A 15,687-nucleotide genomic window follows, 5' to 3' on the forward strand; every position below is an offset into this window, starting at 1 on the left:
TGGCTGCAGCTGAAATTGAAGCAAACGAGGCCACATATTTCATATCTGCATTTAATATAACGGGAATGTGAAACAATAAAATGCAAAGGGGAAAATTTAGTAAACAACTTACCATGGGAATGCTTCAGTCATAACGCAACAGCTATAAAAAAGAGTAGCTGGTAATTTTTTTCCTGGAAGTGCCGGCAAAATTTAATTTTAAAGCGTAATTTTACTGAAGAAATTTATAAAAATTCTGCATAGGAAAATGGGAAATTCGCTGCACAAAACTGAAAAGGAAGAACGATTTTGAAACATTCATTGCATATGCGAATGTAGCTGCCATCAAAATTTACAGACTCTTCTCAGAATGTAGTAATTTATTCACAAATGTACAAACGGATGAGTGGAATGAAAGTAGAAGAGCGCATCCATGTAGACAAACTATATGTCAGCTACTATATTTTGTTTTGGCGGCAACTGCCAATTCTGTCGTTTATTTTGCAGTCGCTGATGATAATTAACCAAGGGAAGTTAGACGAGTCAGCAACAAGTGAAAAACTAAAGAACTCTATTATACACCATTTGTGGGTGTGTTTAACTCTTGTTGAGGTAGCGTGAATCAACCGCCAAAATCATACGATTTCTTCCCGCTCATCATTTTATTCTGAGGATTTTTTCAGTCGCAGTTCTGTGTCAGGTAGCAATCGATGGATCGAGTGATCGCCTTAAAGACAAAGTCAACATAATCCAGCCCATGCTCCAATTTGGAGAGATATATGAGCTCAGTTATTAAAATTTGACTTCATGCAAAAGTACGGTGCTGCGGTGAATATTCGAAGTTAAAAGACAACTTATCAGCGATATCTCTTTTCGGGCAGCCTACATACAACAAATGCCTTCGCATTGAGAAAACCACCAGATAGCCTCACGTGAATGGCACTGGACTGGAACCCGCAAGGGAGCAGAGGTCGCAGTCGACCAAAAACCTTTGGAGAAGGTCAATGTTACGCGAACTAGCAGATGACGACATCTCATGGGACAGTGCAAAAAAGTATTGGACCTTATTGGCGAAAAACTCTAGTAATCGATTTTCACAAACTTCTCTTGATACTAATTTCTTATCACCCAGGAAGTTTTGCAATGAGGGAAAAAGGTGGTAATGGCTTGGTGCCGATTCCGGACTATATGTTGGATGAATTAAGTACCGATGTGTGTGGCATGCGTTGTCGTGACGAAATACAACACCTCTTCTGTTGACCATTGCTGCTTCATCGCTAGCTTCAAATGGTCCTGTTGTTAACAGTAGAGATCTGAGTTTAGTGTTTGGCCATACGGAGGCAACTCACAGTAAATGATTCCTTTCTAGTCCTACTAAATATACAATAGAACCTTCCCGACCTTTAGTCCTGGTTTAACCAGCGTTTGAGCTGCTTCATCACGCTTTGGCTACGATCGACTTCACAGAATATTGTCGTATGTGTCATCCCCAGATACCACCCGTTCAAGAAATGAGTCGATTTCATTCCGTGTGGCAAAAGCTTCGCAGATGGAAATTCGTTCCATTCTGTTTTTTGGTGTTAATCGGTGTGGCACCCAAACCTCGAGCTTCTTTTTGAATTCAGCTTTGCGCAAATAGTTTAGAAAATTTTATAGTCAATCTGGGCGGGTACTAAAACCACTAACATGCTGCTCAACTTCGATTATTTCTGTGATTTTATCGACATTTTCGATGACGGAACCAAAATTGCACATAATTAGTTGTTACAAGATAAACACCATTCACAATTTTAGCCACCTGGCTTGCATTTCTCCTTAATCAAAGGAAAACTGTAAAATGTACCGTATTTTCTCATTGTTGACTTCCATTGTTAACACCCTGTAACTCGCAACCGAATGGAACAAACAAAAAACAGCAAGAGAAATTTTTTTAGCGTAAAATGCCACCTTGTCAACGAGCATAAACTTTAAACTTTTTGATTGATTCTTTACAAGAAATTGATCACAAAATATTGTATTTCTCCAACCTACAGTCGGTGTCAGAAAAAAGGAACCGCGATTATTCATGAAGTATAAAAGATATATATATATATATAAATTTTTTACACGAAAGTATGTACAAAAGTCGAGTCGACATTACTCAACAAGCCGTGTAGTTTTCATCGTTGTCGAGTATAACCTGGCATCATCTCCATGCTTTGAACCAACTTTTCTGCCTAGCTCGTCAACAGATTGAACTTGATTTTGCCTACTTGACGCACGAGTTGCTTTAAATTATTCACTGCCCTTCCGGCAAGATGCGTTTTCCTAGTTCCCCACACATTTTCAATGGGGTTGGCGTCTGGGGACTGGGAAGGCCAGACCAATATTGTGACGCCATTTGTTTATTTTGTTGTTTCTCATTGTGTTTTTTCTGAGTGAGAGGTTTTGATGATGTGGGACGGTAGGATATGTTCGCCTCCTTAAGTCGACGTTCGATGGGGTTGATACTCACATCTATTCCCTTTTTAGCAAGAACTGATTGTGCTTGGCGTAGTCACAAAGATGGGGCTCGCTTAGAAAGTTGAATGACCACTTTATCCTGCTTTTTTGTCGTCACCCACTTCAAGCCGTGCTCGGAAAAGTCATCAACATATTTGTACACCTTATATCGCTGATTCTATATCACAACAAACTTTTTTGATTTTTTAATCACTTTTGCAGCCGCGGCGTAAAATAATTTCGGCCCTTTCGAATGCGTGCATAAAAATACCGCCTCAAAAAGCTTCGCGTATTTCTGACTCATTTTTGTTTGGTTCCGTTGACGGGAAAGTTTCGAACGACACTAACCTAAGTTAGCACTGGCGCCATAGTCCTTGAGTGGGACTATTATGCAGCAAAAGGCAGAACGAAATATATCGCACCCTAAATACAAAAGGGTCACAACTCAAAATACTAAGATTTTCAGGAGAGACGAAAAACGTTTTATGTAAAAATTATTGTAATATTTAAAGAAAATATTGTTCCATCATGAAAATATACAACATTGAAGAAGGTTCTACTATATTTTTTCAATTTTATATTTTGTTTGGGAAAATAAAACAAAATTTTGGTTTATGACTCTTTAACTGAAATTGTTTCGATTAACTAGTGATATTATCTTAAGTTGTGCCTTTTTAACTGATAAAATGTTTTAATTTTATAAGTTTCCTAACCTAATTGAACTCACCTTTCACAACTAAAGAGGCACAATGCAAAATAATATACCACGAAATTTATCACTTTTTACAGTTATAGAGGCAGAACTCAAAATAAAACTCTTTATGTGTAACAAAAGTAATCAGCTGTTCTTGAGCCCATTAACGCAACTAAAAATAATTATCTTTAGTTGATCGTGCAAAAGCAACACACTTGATATAAAAATAGACATAACTGTATTTTTCCAGTTAAAGAAGATAGTTATGTGAACGAAATATTTGCAGCAGCTAGAAATGTGTACTCTGAATTAATTTATGCAAAAAACTCAGTTTTGGAAAATTTTGAGTCGTGACCCTTTTGTATTTAGGGTGCGATATCTTGAAGTTACAAGAAAAAAAACCGGGTATTTTCTTCTGACGCATTATTTCTCGCGGTGCAAAGCTATCGGGGTGTTGCTGCCAGACTATTTGTTAGGTTACTATTTTTCCCCTCTGAAATCACATTTCACTAGTACTGGCTTGTACTAAGTATTGCACTCTCCCAATGCAACTTTTTCGTTACAAAAAATTTAACCTTTCAAAAAATAAATTAACTCTTGCCCAAGAAGTGCCCGCTTAAATTTATAAACAAAAAAGTTATAACTACTTACATTTTTTATGTAATTCCAATTCCAGTTACTGTACTTCTGTATTCCAGGTACTGCATACTAATTTTTTTTTGGACTTGGTGGAAAAGTGCTTTGCAAGCGTTTTCTATTAGGAGTAAAAATTTGGCACACTGGCGATCACTACAAACTTGTATTTGGATCTTTTATTTATTTACCTAGTATTCTGTAGTTAAACCAGGGTAAGTGCACTTGCACCAGATAGTTTGTACATTTATTGTGGGAATCGAAGTTTTGAAGAATAGATTTTTCATTTTCAATTTGTTACATGCAGACTCGCATTTATTTTAAGCTGTGTTTCTGGTAAAAGCGACTACATAAATTACTCGAACTTCCCGCAGTTTACCATTTGTTACAATTTTCTGCTGAAAAAACGTAGCTGTCTGCTTGCACTACTTTTGAAAATGCACTGTTTCTCTCGTTTGTAATATATTTTGCCGAAATTCAACAATTACTGGTCTCTAGTGGCTTTTGCCATTAAATTCCATATAGAAGTGTGCAGTTGATTGCCATTTTCAATAGAAATAGTTTATAACAAAATGACTCATATCAAAGAATTGCAAAGTATTACATGCGTATTACATATTTACGCACGGGCACTTACTCACATATTTATTACACAAAAGCGTAAATCTTTTCTCAGTTATGGTGATTGAAATTAAATGTCGTTCCGAAATTCGAGTATTTTTTGTGCATATTTATTGCTGAAAAACATCAAAGCCGCAGAAATATGAATAAAAAATTTCCAGAGAAAACCTTGGAAATGGAATTTGGGATTCACTAGGTAGCTGCATGTCGCATTTTAGTCGAGTTGTTAAATGCACGACAAAACGATAACAGATCAACATTTTGAGCCACTCTGGTTCTTCTTCTTTTTGTTTTTTTGTTGTTTTTTTTGCATGCTCATTACTTTTGTATTATAGTATTGTCGACAAGAAATTATAGTACTGTCACTGGAAATGATACTTAGCATGCCACCTATTGACCTTGTGGCGGAAAATCTGGCAGCGAAATCCGCGAGGAGGCTAGTGGCTGCTTCGGTATTCATCTGCAGAACCTTCGGACACAATCCAATGGGAGAGTGGAGGTCAGGCTGCACAGACTATATGGCTCCGTACTTTAATTGGGAGAGAAGGTTTCGCACTACAATTGAAGAAGAGGGATGTCACAAAAGCATGAAGCATGGCCATAGAACTTTTCACATCTATACAGACGGCTCTAAAACTTTAGACGGAGTGGGAGCGGGTATTTACTGCTCAAAACTAGGGATAAGGCAGCCTATTAAGCTGCCAGACCACAGCAGTATTTTCCAAGCGGAAGTTTTTGCTGTGGGGAACGCCGCGGAGCTAGCCTACACTAGAACAAGAAAAAACTCAACAATTAATATATACGTGGCAAAGCAGCAATAAAAGCTATAAGCTCATATTGTATTAAGTCCAAAAATGTGCGACGCAGCAGGGAAACCATAGAAAGGCTAGCTGTAAACAGTAGGCTGCATATCTATTGGGTACCTGGTCACAAAGGCATTATGGGGAACGAATTAGTAGATGAGATGGCAAAAAAAGCTGTTAGGCTACCATTCGAACAAGAGAACGACATACCAAAACCGCTAAATATAATATGCAACGAAATGGACGACCACATGAAAAGGCGAGTGGAAGCTAGGTGGACTAACCTGACCACATGCAAAACAGCAAAAGTCATGTGTAGAACTAACGACAAAAAACTGACTCCATTCGTACTTACGCTCTCGCGAAAGGAATGCAGAACTATCATAGGTATGCTAACAGGCCACAATCTATTGGCTGCATATGCGTACAAGATAGGGATTGCTAACACGGACAAATGCTCGAAATGCAGAGAGGATGTTGAGGAAACTTTTTGAACGCCTTCTGTGCGTTTGTCCGGCATTATTAAAAACACGTCTAAAATGCCTGGGAGCCCCATTGTTTGAGGGTCTGATGTCTATTTTCGGTATTCATAGAGGTCGGTCTCCACCTGGTATCGCTAGGCACCAAAAAGTCTATGGGTGGCTTATTGCCAACCAGGCTAACCTAACCTAACCTATTGTCGACAAGATGCTAAGCAGCGAGGAAACGTGGACAATCATCAGTGGCTTCGGGAAAAAGAAGATGTTGAAAATGAAGAAGATAGAACGCCACTCTTAAGTAAGGCGACAGCGGTTCCAAGGTGGACGACGGTTCCAAATGAGGAAGAGTTGTTAATCTCCGGACATACCATTGAAAGGTAGATAGTCAAGGAGGAAAGGAGAAAAGTATCAGAAAAAGAGATTGGAAAAATAGAGACAGAGATAGAGATAGTTAGTCCTGTGAGAATTTTCCAGATTCTTTGCAAATCGGTAAATATCCTCCAGTTTTAGAGAACGAATATTACCCATTCTCACGACATCGGAACCCAAAACTCGTAGCCGTGCTCTAGCAAAGGCAGGACACTCACAGAGAAAGTGCTCAGTGCTATCCGCCCCCTCCAAGCAAGACAGGCACATTGGGTCTTCAATGATTCCAATGGTGGTCTTATGCTGATCCCATGGGTTTTGTCCTGTAACGATCCTGTAATGATGCTGTAATGACCATTAAACGAACGTCTTTCCTTCCAAGTTTTAGTAGAAAATTTGATAGTTTTCTTTTCGAACTTGTCACAAAACACTTTGCAGTTCTGCAGCGTTCTAGACCGGACCACCGCTTTTCATGTAGATTGCCTACTTAACCGCTAATCCAATTCATGATTCCTACGGAACTGATTCCGATTATTGGCTCTGGTCCTTGTGGGGGAACCGCTGATCCACGGTTGGCCAATTCATAGGCAATTTCGTTTAATATACCATTGCTGTGAAGACTGTTTTAATGACATATAATTGGCGCGTACACCCTTTTTGGGTGTTAGGGCGAGCTCCTTCTTCTATTGGTTGCGTGCGTCTTGGTGTTGCTCCACAAATGGATGCGTTAGGCATTTTAAGCCTCCTCATCTGCAAAAAAAAAAGAAAACTATAATAGTATTGTAGTGTAATTCATAAATACAGCTCCATTATCTAGCACATCCAATTTTCAAATTAAAAAAAATTGTAAAAATTCAGCAAGTTTTTCATCCGAATTCCACGATAGCGAATAAGAGTTTCCCAAACGATATTTGGTATTTAGCTTATAGCTCATACATTTTTTATAGCTTTAATAATAATTAATGCTGTACAGCTTTGAAGTTGTTAAAAAATCCTGCTGATTTATATTTGACGCTGCTGCGCCGTGCATTTGTTATGGAGAAAATGCGGAAGACTATCAAGGAAAAAATTATAAAAAATCAACGAGATTTTCTAGAAGCTTCAAACTTGCACATTGCACAATAAAATTTATGGAACTATACGAGTGCGTACTAAAAATATTTTCTGTTGAAAACTACGTAATTGGGATGGAAAAATTTGTGGAATTTTTTTTATTTTTGTCAAAATTATTTAATATTCTCAATGTCTAAACTTTTGAAAATTTTATTATATTAATATATATTTATATTTTTGTATTTATATTTATATTATTAATGATACTTTTACTTTTTGCAGGTTTCTCTCAATTTACATTCTGGAGATAATGGAGAACTAATCCTGGTATCAAATCCTGACCATATAACTACTACTGTGCGTTTCAGCTTTGCTCCTGTCTTTATGTTTGAGTGACTACCTCAAAAATGGGGTGCGTTTTGATTTAAATAGATTAGTGAGCAAACAAAATTGGAAGACAAAAATCAGCATCAGTTCCATAAATTATAAAAACACTCTTAAGCAGAAATAGCGGAGGAAGCGCTCACCACTGAGATACACTAATTCAGAATAAGCATTGCTTTGGCCCATATTGAAGGATATACAGCATAATTTTGTATAATTCCATTAAAACAGCGAAAGAAGCGATAAATTGTCCATCAGTCGTAGGAAATTTTTCGGCGATAAGATCTAGTGATGAAACGGTTTTCTTCTTAATCGTGTTGCTTAATTTAAATGCTGGTGTATACCGAATATGGGCGAATGACCGATTAGCCCAACTACCGCGCGAATTTTTCTTTTTTGTAAAAACAAAAAAACATATTTGTTATTTAAAAAACTATTCAATAAAATAATATCAATAAAAAGTCCACTACTACAGTAGATTACTTGATTACTTTTGGAGTATTATTTGGACGAAAAGTGGTAAGGATCACAATGATGAATGATGGAAATTAAATGGCTCAAAGTATTAATTTTTCTATGAAATTTGCGTGTTTTTGAATTGGAATTGCTTTGCACTGAAAAATATATATATTTTTAACGAATTTACTAGTTCTATTTATATACAGCGGTCAAAAAAAATATTCGACATAAGTAATATTGTAAAATTTATTATTTTGTCAATAAAAACTGTTAAATGTTAAACTTAACCAAAGGAAGGAACACAAAGTTTTATTAAGGAACCAAAATGTAATATTCAGTACAAAAAATGAGATTTCAAAACAAAAATGTAAAAAAATTCATGACTTAAAAAATAAATAACAAAAGCAAGCAAAAAAAGTATTCGACAATGGTAATATTTTTAAAATGTATTAATGATACTAAAACTTTAGTAGCGAGTTGCTTTTCCTTGTCGGCGTATGACCTCTCTCAAACGATCTGGTATAGATTTGACCAATGTTTGGGTATATTCTGGGCCAATTTGGCTCCATTCCTCCTGCAGGATGACTTTCATCTGGTTCTTGTTTGAGAACTTGCGATTTCGGATTATTTTTCCAAATGACTCCAAAGGTGTTCAATTGGGTTAAGATCTGGGGACTATGGCGGCGTTTTTATTATTTTTGGACAATTATAGAGCAGCCAAAGCTTTGTATTAATCGCGCTATGTTTGGGGTCATTGTCGTGATAGAATTTAAATCTATTTGACAGACCTAATTTTTCTGCGCTTGGCTGAAAATTTTGCTTTAGGAGATCAATATATTTTCGGTGGTCCATGATCCCATCAATAAATGCTAAATTACCAACACCTGGTGCCGCCATGCATCCACATACCATAACACCACTTCCACCATGTTTCATCGTTGGTACCATATTTTTTTCTTTCAATTCTGTGTTAGGCTTACGATACACCAGAACTTTGCCATCACATCCATGCAGCTAATAAAACACCCTGTATATTAGAAAATGACAAGAATACTGCATTTTATTAAATAGTAGATCTATAGAAAGTTATGTTAATGTTATTACCTCATTTCGAGGATGCAAACAACAGATCTAAGATTACCAGATTTAGATCAAATAGCAGCAGAAACACGATTCTTGCGCGTAATGAAAACTGGGCTCGGTGCTAGTTTTGAGGTTGTCGCAAGTACTGGCATTTTTTTCCATAGAAATTTAAATATATTTTTTAATGATAGCAATCCAAGTTTGTTTGTTTTTATTTGATTAATTAAATACACTTTAAAGCTATAAGTTTCATAAAAAAACAAAAAAATTTTCGTTTTTTATTTCTTTTGTGTACACCCGCTGGTTCGGTCCTACACTATTTTGGAGCCTTTGCAGCGTCATAACATCATTTAAGCAAGCATTGTTTTACAGCGTCCAATACAAGCATATATTGAGTGTCGATATTGCCTCCTCCGATGTAATTTTATTCGTATTTAGCATCACGAAATTAGTTCCTTCACCGACTGTTTCGTAGTCTTTATTAAATCATTCTTTATTTAAAGCTGTGGGTTCCGCATGAGGTTCACCAATCCATTGCTAGTTTCAGATTGAGGGATTTGCTGTAATGGTTCTACTTCCCGAAGCAAAGTTGCAATGAATTGAATATTGGATGCATCATCAGCTATCTGTAATCGTAACTCCGAAAGAGGACCTGATATCGTCACATTTCAAGTCAAATGATTTCTCAAACAGTTTCTGAAATGATAACTGAATAGAAGTTGCAATGAAGAGCTAAAAAGCATACTGCATTTTGCAGGCCGATATTTTGCAGCGTCTCCTAATAGTTTCTCCACGTGCAACAATGTGGCTTAAGGGATTTTTTGTAGTTCGATTTAGATTTTATTAGCGCCGCACAGTTTGGCGGAAGGCACATTACCGATATGTGGCCATGGTAGCTCTTTTTAATCAATTTCAAACGTTTATTAATAAAAAAAAATGGTTACAAATGTAATCTTCAAAATAACAGCCACGCTAGCAACAAATTTTTCCCATCTCTCAGGCAATTTGTGGATGCCGCGCCAAAAAAATTGGCCGTCTTTGGCCGCAAACCAATTATCAAGCCATTTTTTGGCTTTTTCGTGAGAATTGAAGCGCTGCTCGGAAAGTGCGTGGCCCATCGATGCAAACCAAAACAAAGTTTGGTGAGTAAGCAGCATGCACCAGCGGTTTCCAATCGTATGTCTTCACCAATTCCCGGGTCGCTCTTGTTCGATGTGGCGGTGCATTGTCACATTGTCAGTTCATGCGGCACCCATCTTCCGACCTTTAAAATCATGCCCATGTCTTTCAAACGTCTGAAAATGGGTTTTTGGGTCACTCCCAACTGCTCTGCCATCATTTCTTGCGTTTAACCATCATCTTCATCCAACAATGCTTGCAATTCGTCGTCCTCAAACTTTTTCGGTGGCCGGCCACGGTCCTCGTTCTCCACGCTAAAATCACCACTTCGGAATTTTTCAAACCACCTGAAACACTGTGCTCCACTTAGAGCATGTCCATCATAAGCTTCTATAAGCATTTGATGAGCTTGAGAAGCGTTTTTCTTTAATTGATAACAAAAAATCAACGATGTCCGCAAATCATAGTTTGAAGGCAAGAAATTCGATATTTTTAAGAGCGACAAAAATGCATTGATTTATGAAACGTAAAAAACAATCAACTGAATATTGTTGATAGATGACAGACGAAAAAAACAAGACATTTGGGAAGGTTTAAAATTACTCCTAGCAACACCTATGGACTAATAGCAGAAAGTCTCATTTCATAGGTATATACCTATATCATAGGTACATTGTCTTCTTTGGGACAGCATGCAGTATTATCAATAAGAAGAAGTGCTTTCTCCGGGAGATTTTGCGCATGCAGCAATTTTTTTACCTGTTCATTTAAACAATTTCTATTGAAAGAGGATTTCTTCTTAGAAAAAAAATGTACATACCTCTGGAAAGAATATTCTGAGAAAACATTCTTCAAATAAAGCTAAAGTCATCCAAGTACTTTGTTTTCCAGGCAACCGGCATATGAGTAAAAAATTTGCATGCACATGGATTAGGCGATTTCTCATTTAGTTTTATTTTACGACTTCCAGCTCCATTCCATTTGTACAAACAAGGAACGTTATTCTCTCCTTAATGATCGTTTACAGAAGTTTGAATAGGTAGAAACTTGCAAAATAAGCCAGATTCAACGGCATTGTATATCTTGTCTTTTGTCAAACTTAAATCTATAAATGATTTGTTAAAATTTTGTTGGTGGCGTCTTATTATTTGATAATTTTTCTGCGCAAATTTTTAGTCATCGCCTCTTTTTAAAGTCTGCAACCCAATCATTGCTAGCGTAGAAGTCTCCATGCTTTTCCTGAATTTTGGCATGCAATGTCATCACTTGTCATTGGTTAAGGTTTTGGCCCCCTGATCCCCAAACCAATTGAACAGCACCTTTTCCATTTTTGTAAACTCAGAATTCTAATCATTTTCCTTTTACCTGGACCGGATTCAGATCGCAAAACAAACTTCTTTATGAACTGTTAATTTTTTTAATACAATGTAAAAGAAATTCCCACATTTAATCACACAATTCCCACATTTAATTTATGTCAGCTGTTTCTTTTATTGTAAGCAGCGTAGATCTCCTCTTTGCCATTATGAGGCCACACCATGCAAAACTTCGCTCAAAACTGTAATTTCGTCAGCAAATAAATTATACGCTACTTCCTCTAAATCCATTCAGCTTATTGAATTCAATAAATGTAATTATGTCATGTCAGACTGGCACCGACGATATTTCCTCGAGCTTAATTATCAAAAATACAACGTAAACAGAGCAAAGGAGAAAGAGAAAACAAAAAATGATGTAAATATCGAGGTGGAATTTTCTAATGTCGCACGTATTGAGATTTTATTTTTATTGTTGTGGAAGTGGTTGCATATTTCCACTGAAATAATCCTAATTACTACCACTGTGATGATGTCTTTTTTTTTTTTTTTTTTTTTTTTTTTGTTTTCTAAGTCAGATCCATTTGGTGAGGTCCAAGTATAACAGCAAATCCTTTATCTCGATGTCTGAGATCTCCTTAATTTGCTGTATGAAAGACTTACCGAAGGGGGCGAAGTCGTGCCCTATAAAGCCGGACATTCACATAAGTAGTGGAAACGACTTTCCATCACCCCTCCTCCTTGACAGCTTCTGCAGATGGGATTGAATGGGAGGTTGAGTCTGGCTGCATGCTCCCCTACTTTCCAATGACCTGTAAGGGTTGCAGTGACGCGTGAGATGTTTGGTCAAGAACATCCTAACAGATCATTCGTCCTTTGGATTTTGTACGACGGCCATGTGTTTTTTGTTGTAATATATGTAGTTAATTGCTTCCATCTTCTTTCGCCTAAAGCATGCTAGTGGAAAGCAATGGATGCTTTTATTGTGTTTAGTGGGAGGGAGACTGCCATCGCCTCTGTTAAGTCTAGTGTCAAACCTTTTCTTGCTAGTATTGAGTACACAATGAAAAAAAAGTGTGGTGTGTAAGTAACGAGTTTTTACTGCTGAGTATCTAAAGGCTGTTGGGAGTTTCCCGAAGCGTTTTGGGTCACCCTTACATTATTGTTACTGTTTTGGTTATAACCTCCATTTTGGTGGTTATTTCCTCTATGGTTTCCTCTGTTGTTTCCTCTATTATTACCTCTATAATTATTATATTGGTAATTATTATTCTGGCCATTATTGCGGTTGTTGTTATTATAATTATTATTATTATAATAACCTCGACCATTGCCTCTACCATTGCCTCTACCGCGATAATTATTCCTGTTGTTATAATTACCACGGCCCCTTTGGGCGAGCAATATTGAATTGGGATTGCCTGTCATTTCGGTACTACATTGTATATACTTTGTGACGGCTTCATCCATTGTTTTGAAATTGCCTGTCTCGAGGATTGTTTTTAACTTTCCGTGTTCACAATTTTTAACCATTGCGTTAATGGCTTCTTTAGTGCTGAATTTGTCAGCATGTTCGGCTGATAGGCCTTCGTCAATATACGAAGCTTCCAAAAGCTTTCGTAAATTGTCAATTTCTGTCGTGAATTTTTCGGCAGTTTTCCCTTTTTGCATTGTTTTAGGCAATTTGGCTTTTACTACGTCGGAAGTTTCACCAACTATAGTATCTTGCAATTTTTTGATTATTGCATTAATTGTCGTTTCATTTTGGACTTTGTATAGAGTTGAGCCAACAATTTTTGACTTAATGACCTCAACAGCTATTTCTTCGAATGTGCCTTTTGTCAGATTTATTAACTTCAAAGCTGTTACAAATCTTTGAAGATGTATTTTCTGTCCATTGAATTCTGGAATGGCATTCGATATGTCCTTTATGTATGCCCTTTGGGCGCTTACATCCGTCATGATGTTTTCTTTTGTGTCTACTGAGCTTGTGCTAGAATTCAATCCTTCTTCCTGTTCTATCTCATTATCTTCTTCAGATAAAGTGATTTGTGCAGGAATTGTAAGATCTTTTAGGTCGTTTTCTTTTATATCAGTTTCTTCGTTTGATTCAGGATCTGAATCTAAATCTGTTTCAACTGATTTCTGATCTTCTTCTCCATGTAGTGTTAATGGTGAATTTAACACTGTTGGAATGAAAATATCTAGCTGATACTTTTCTTTGACGTTATATAAATTTGAACGTAATTTGATCAACAATTTTGATATTTTTGACCAGTTAGTTTTATTTATTATACGTCTATTATCATGCACTAATATTCTTGCATCATTAAATGTTTCTACAAGAATTTTCGCATGTTTATTTAAAGTATCCTTTTGTATTGACCTATTCTGGCTTACACATTTGTAAGATTTATCAAATTTTTCTTTTAGTTCACGGATATTTAGGGTTAGTTGCTCCCATTCCATGCCTGGGATTCATTATGTATATGTATATATATAAAATTTTTTATTTTTTTTTTTTTTTGTTTTTTTTTTTTATTCTTTATACATAACTTTTATGACATTTATTTGTCCCAATATTTCGTGCTTATCTATCTCTGAAAATACCCTGCAATTCTTTACCGTAGTCAATACTATTCCCTTTGGGTGCTAGTACAGTGGTAAAGGGGGGGAAAAGTCTAAGTTATACTTTTCCATGTATTCACTTTCTAAATCATAGATAAGTATGGGTTCTACTCTGTTTTTTAGTATAGACAATACCCTGTTCTGGAAATCGGGTTCATTTGTCATTACTATTCTAATGCATTTCTCCGTATTCATATTTGATTTTTTTTTTCTTTATTTATCAAATTCATGTTTTTTTTTTATATATAAACACATTACCATGAGAATCGTGTGTGCTTGTATATTATTTTCAGATCTTATCAAGATCGTTAGCTTGGCTTAAGGATCTCTTTTTTATACATTTATTATGTAGGATGTAAGCTTTGTAAATAATATATGCACACATAATAATAACGATTATCAGTAACAATATGTTTGTTATTTTCATATCAGTATTTGGCGATTCTATTTTATTTATTACATTTGCAGTGGAGTCCACTGTTTTGGTATCAATTAACCCCATTCTGGGTGTTATTATATATATATCGTCAGATTTACTTATACTGTTTCTGCTCATTTATTTTAGTTTTGTTATTTCTAATGTTAATGTTCATTTAGGACTCAATTTTAATTTAATTAGTTTCTCCTGATTCGATCAACAGCGATCTCCTACCTAGTGGTTTGTATGGCTTCACGGGCCATACTCTAGCGGGCAATGCAGTTATCGCTTCCGCTTACTATATTTGTCTTAAATTAATTACAATATTTTTTTTTCTTATGTATTATATAAATATATCTAAATTCTGCTGCTGTTGATCGTCCATCTGCACCAGCTGGTCTTCGCCGGATCTGGCTCGCTGGCGCTCCCTCGTTGACGCAAGCGGCGGGGTGCCTCTCGCGTTTGATGTCTCTAGTTGTTGTTCGTCTTGGTGTTCGGATCCGCTGCCGTGCAGTGCTCGCACGTGTATTGGCAGAACGCACTGTCCAATGGTCCCTCGCAGTCGTCTGGGCACTTCTTGGCTGGTTTACTGAGCTGGGCTTTTATTGCTCCTGGCTGGTTTAATTTGGGAATAGTGTTATCAATTGTTTTTATATGTCTTTGTGTGGTGGTAGAGGTTGAATGCTTATGGTTTGCCTTCTGGGCTTAATCAATCTGATCTAGCTCGGCTTGTAGTGCTATTGTTGCCTCCCAACGTAATGGTGGGTTGGTGGCAAACAATAGTTTGAGAATTTCCGCCTTCCTCTTTTGGAGGCGTACTCGTATGCCGCTTCTTCCGGCTTTTTTTCTTTTTGATTACTGCATTCATTGAACCTCTACTCACTCAGACAAGAAAAATGTAATTTCCAACGCTGCTCCTGCTCTTTGCCTTTTTGCGATGTAAAGTTGTCCAGCCTTTTACGATGTAAAGTTGTCCAGCGTCCAGCTGCTTCAATACTTTGTAGATGTGGTTGGCATAGCTTTCTTTCCTCCTGCCGCTTGACTCCAGGGCTTATTTTCTGTGTCCTGTCACGGTCGCCATGTATTGATCATAATCAAAGAAATTCTGTTTGTATTAATCGTAATCGACTCGTTGCTACGAGTGTGTTTTATTGAATGCTCTTCAGTTGTT

General features: G+C 36.7%; 1 protein-coding gene across 1 annotated transcript; it reads right to left on the bottom strand.

Annotated features, from left to right (window-relative positions):
• Positions 1-12,568: 12,568 nt before the first annotated feature.
• On the bottom strand, positions 12,569-13,939 carry LOC128857507 (hybrid signal transduction histidine kinase D-like). The gene has a single exon (XM_054093258.1). It carries the CDS (start codon positions 13,937-13,939, stop codon positions 12,569-12,571), a length of 1,371 nt encoding a protein of 456 aa, XP_053949233.1.
• Between the last annotated feature and the right edge of the window lie 1,748 nt (positions 13,940-15,687).

The sequence above is a fragment of the Anastrepha ludens genome, chromosome 3 (genome assembly GCF_028408465.1).
Source record: "Anastrepha ludens isolate Willacy chromosome 3, idAnaLude1.1, whole genome shotgun sequence".
Lineage (NCBI taxonomy): Eukaryota > Metazoa > Arthropoda > Insecta > Diptera > Tephritidae > Anastrepha > Anastrepha ludens.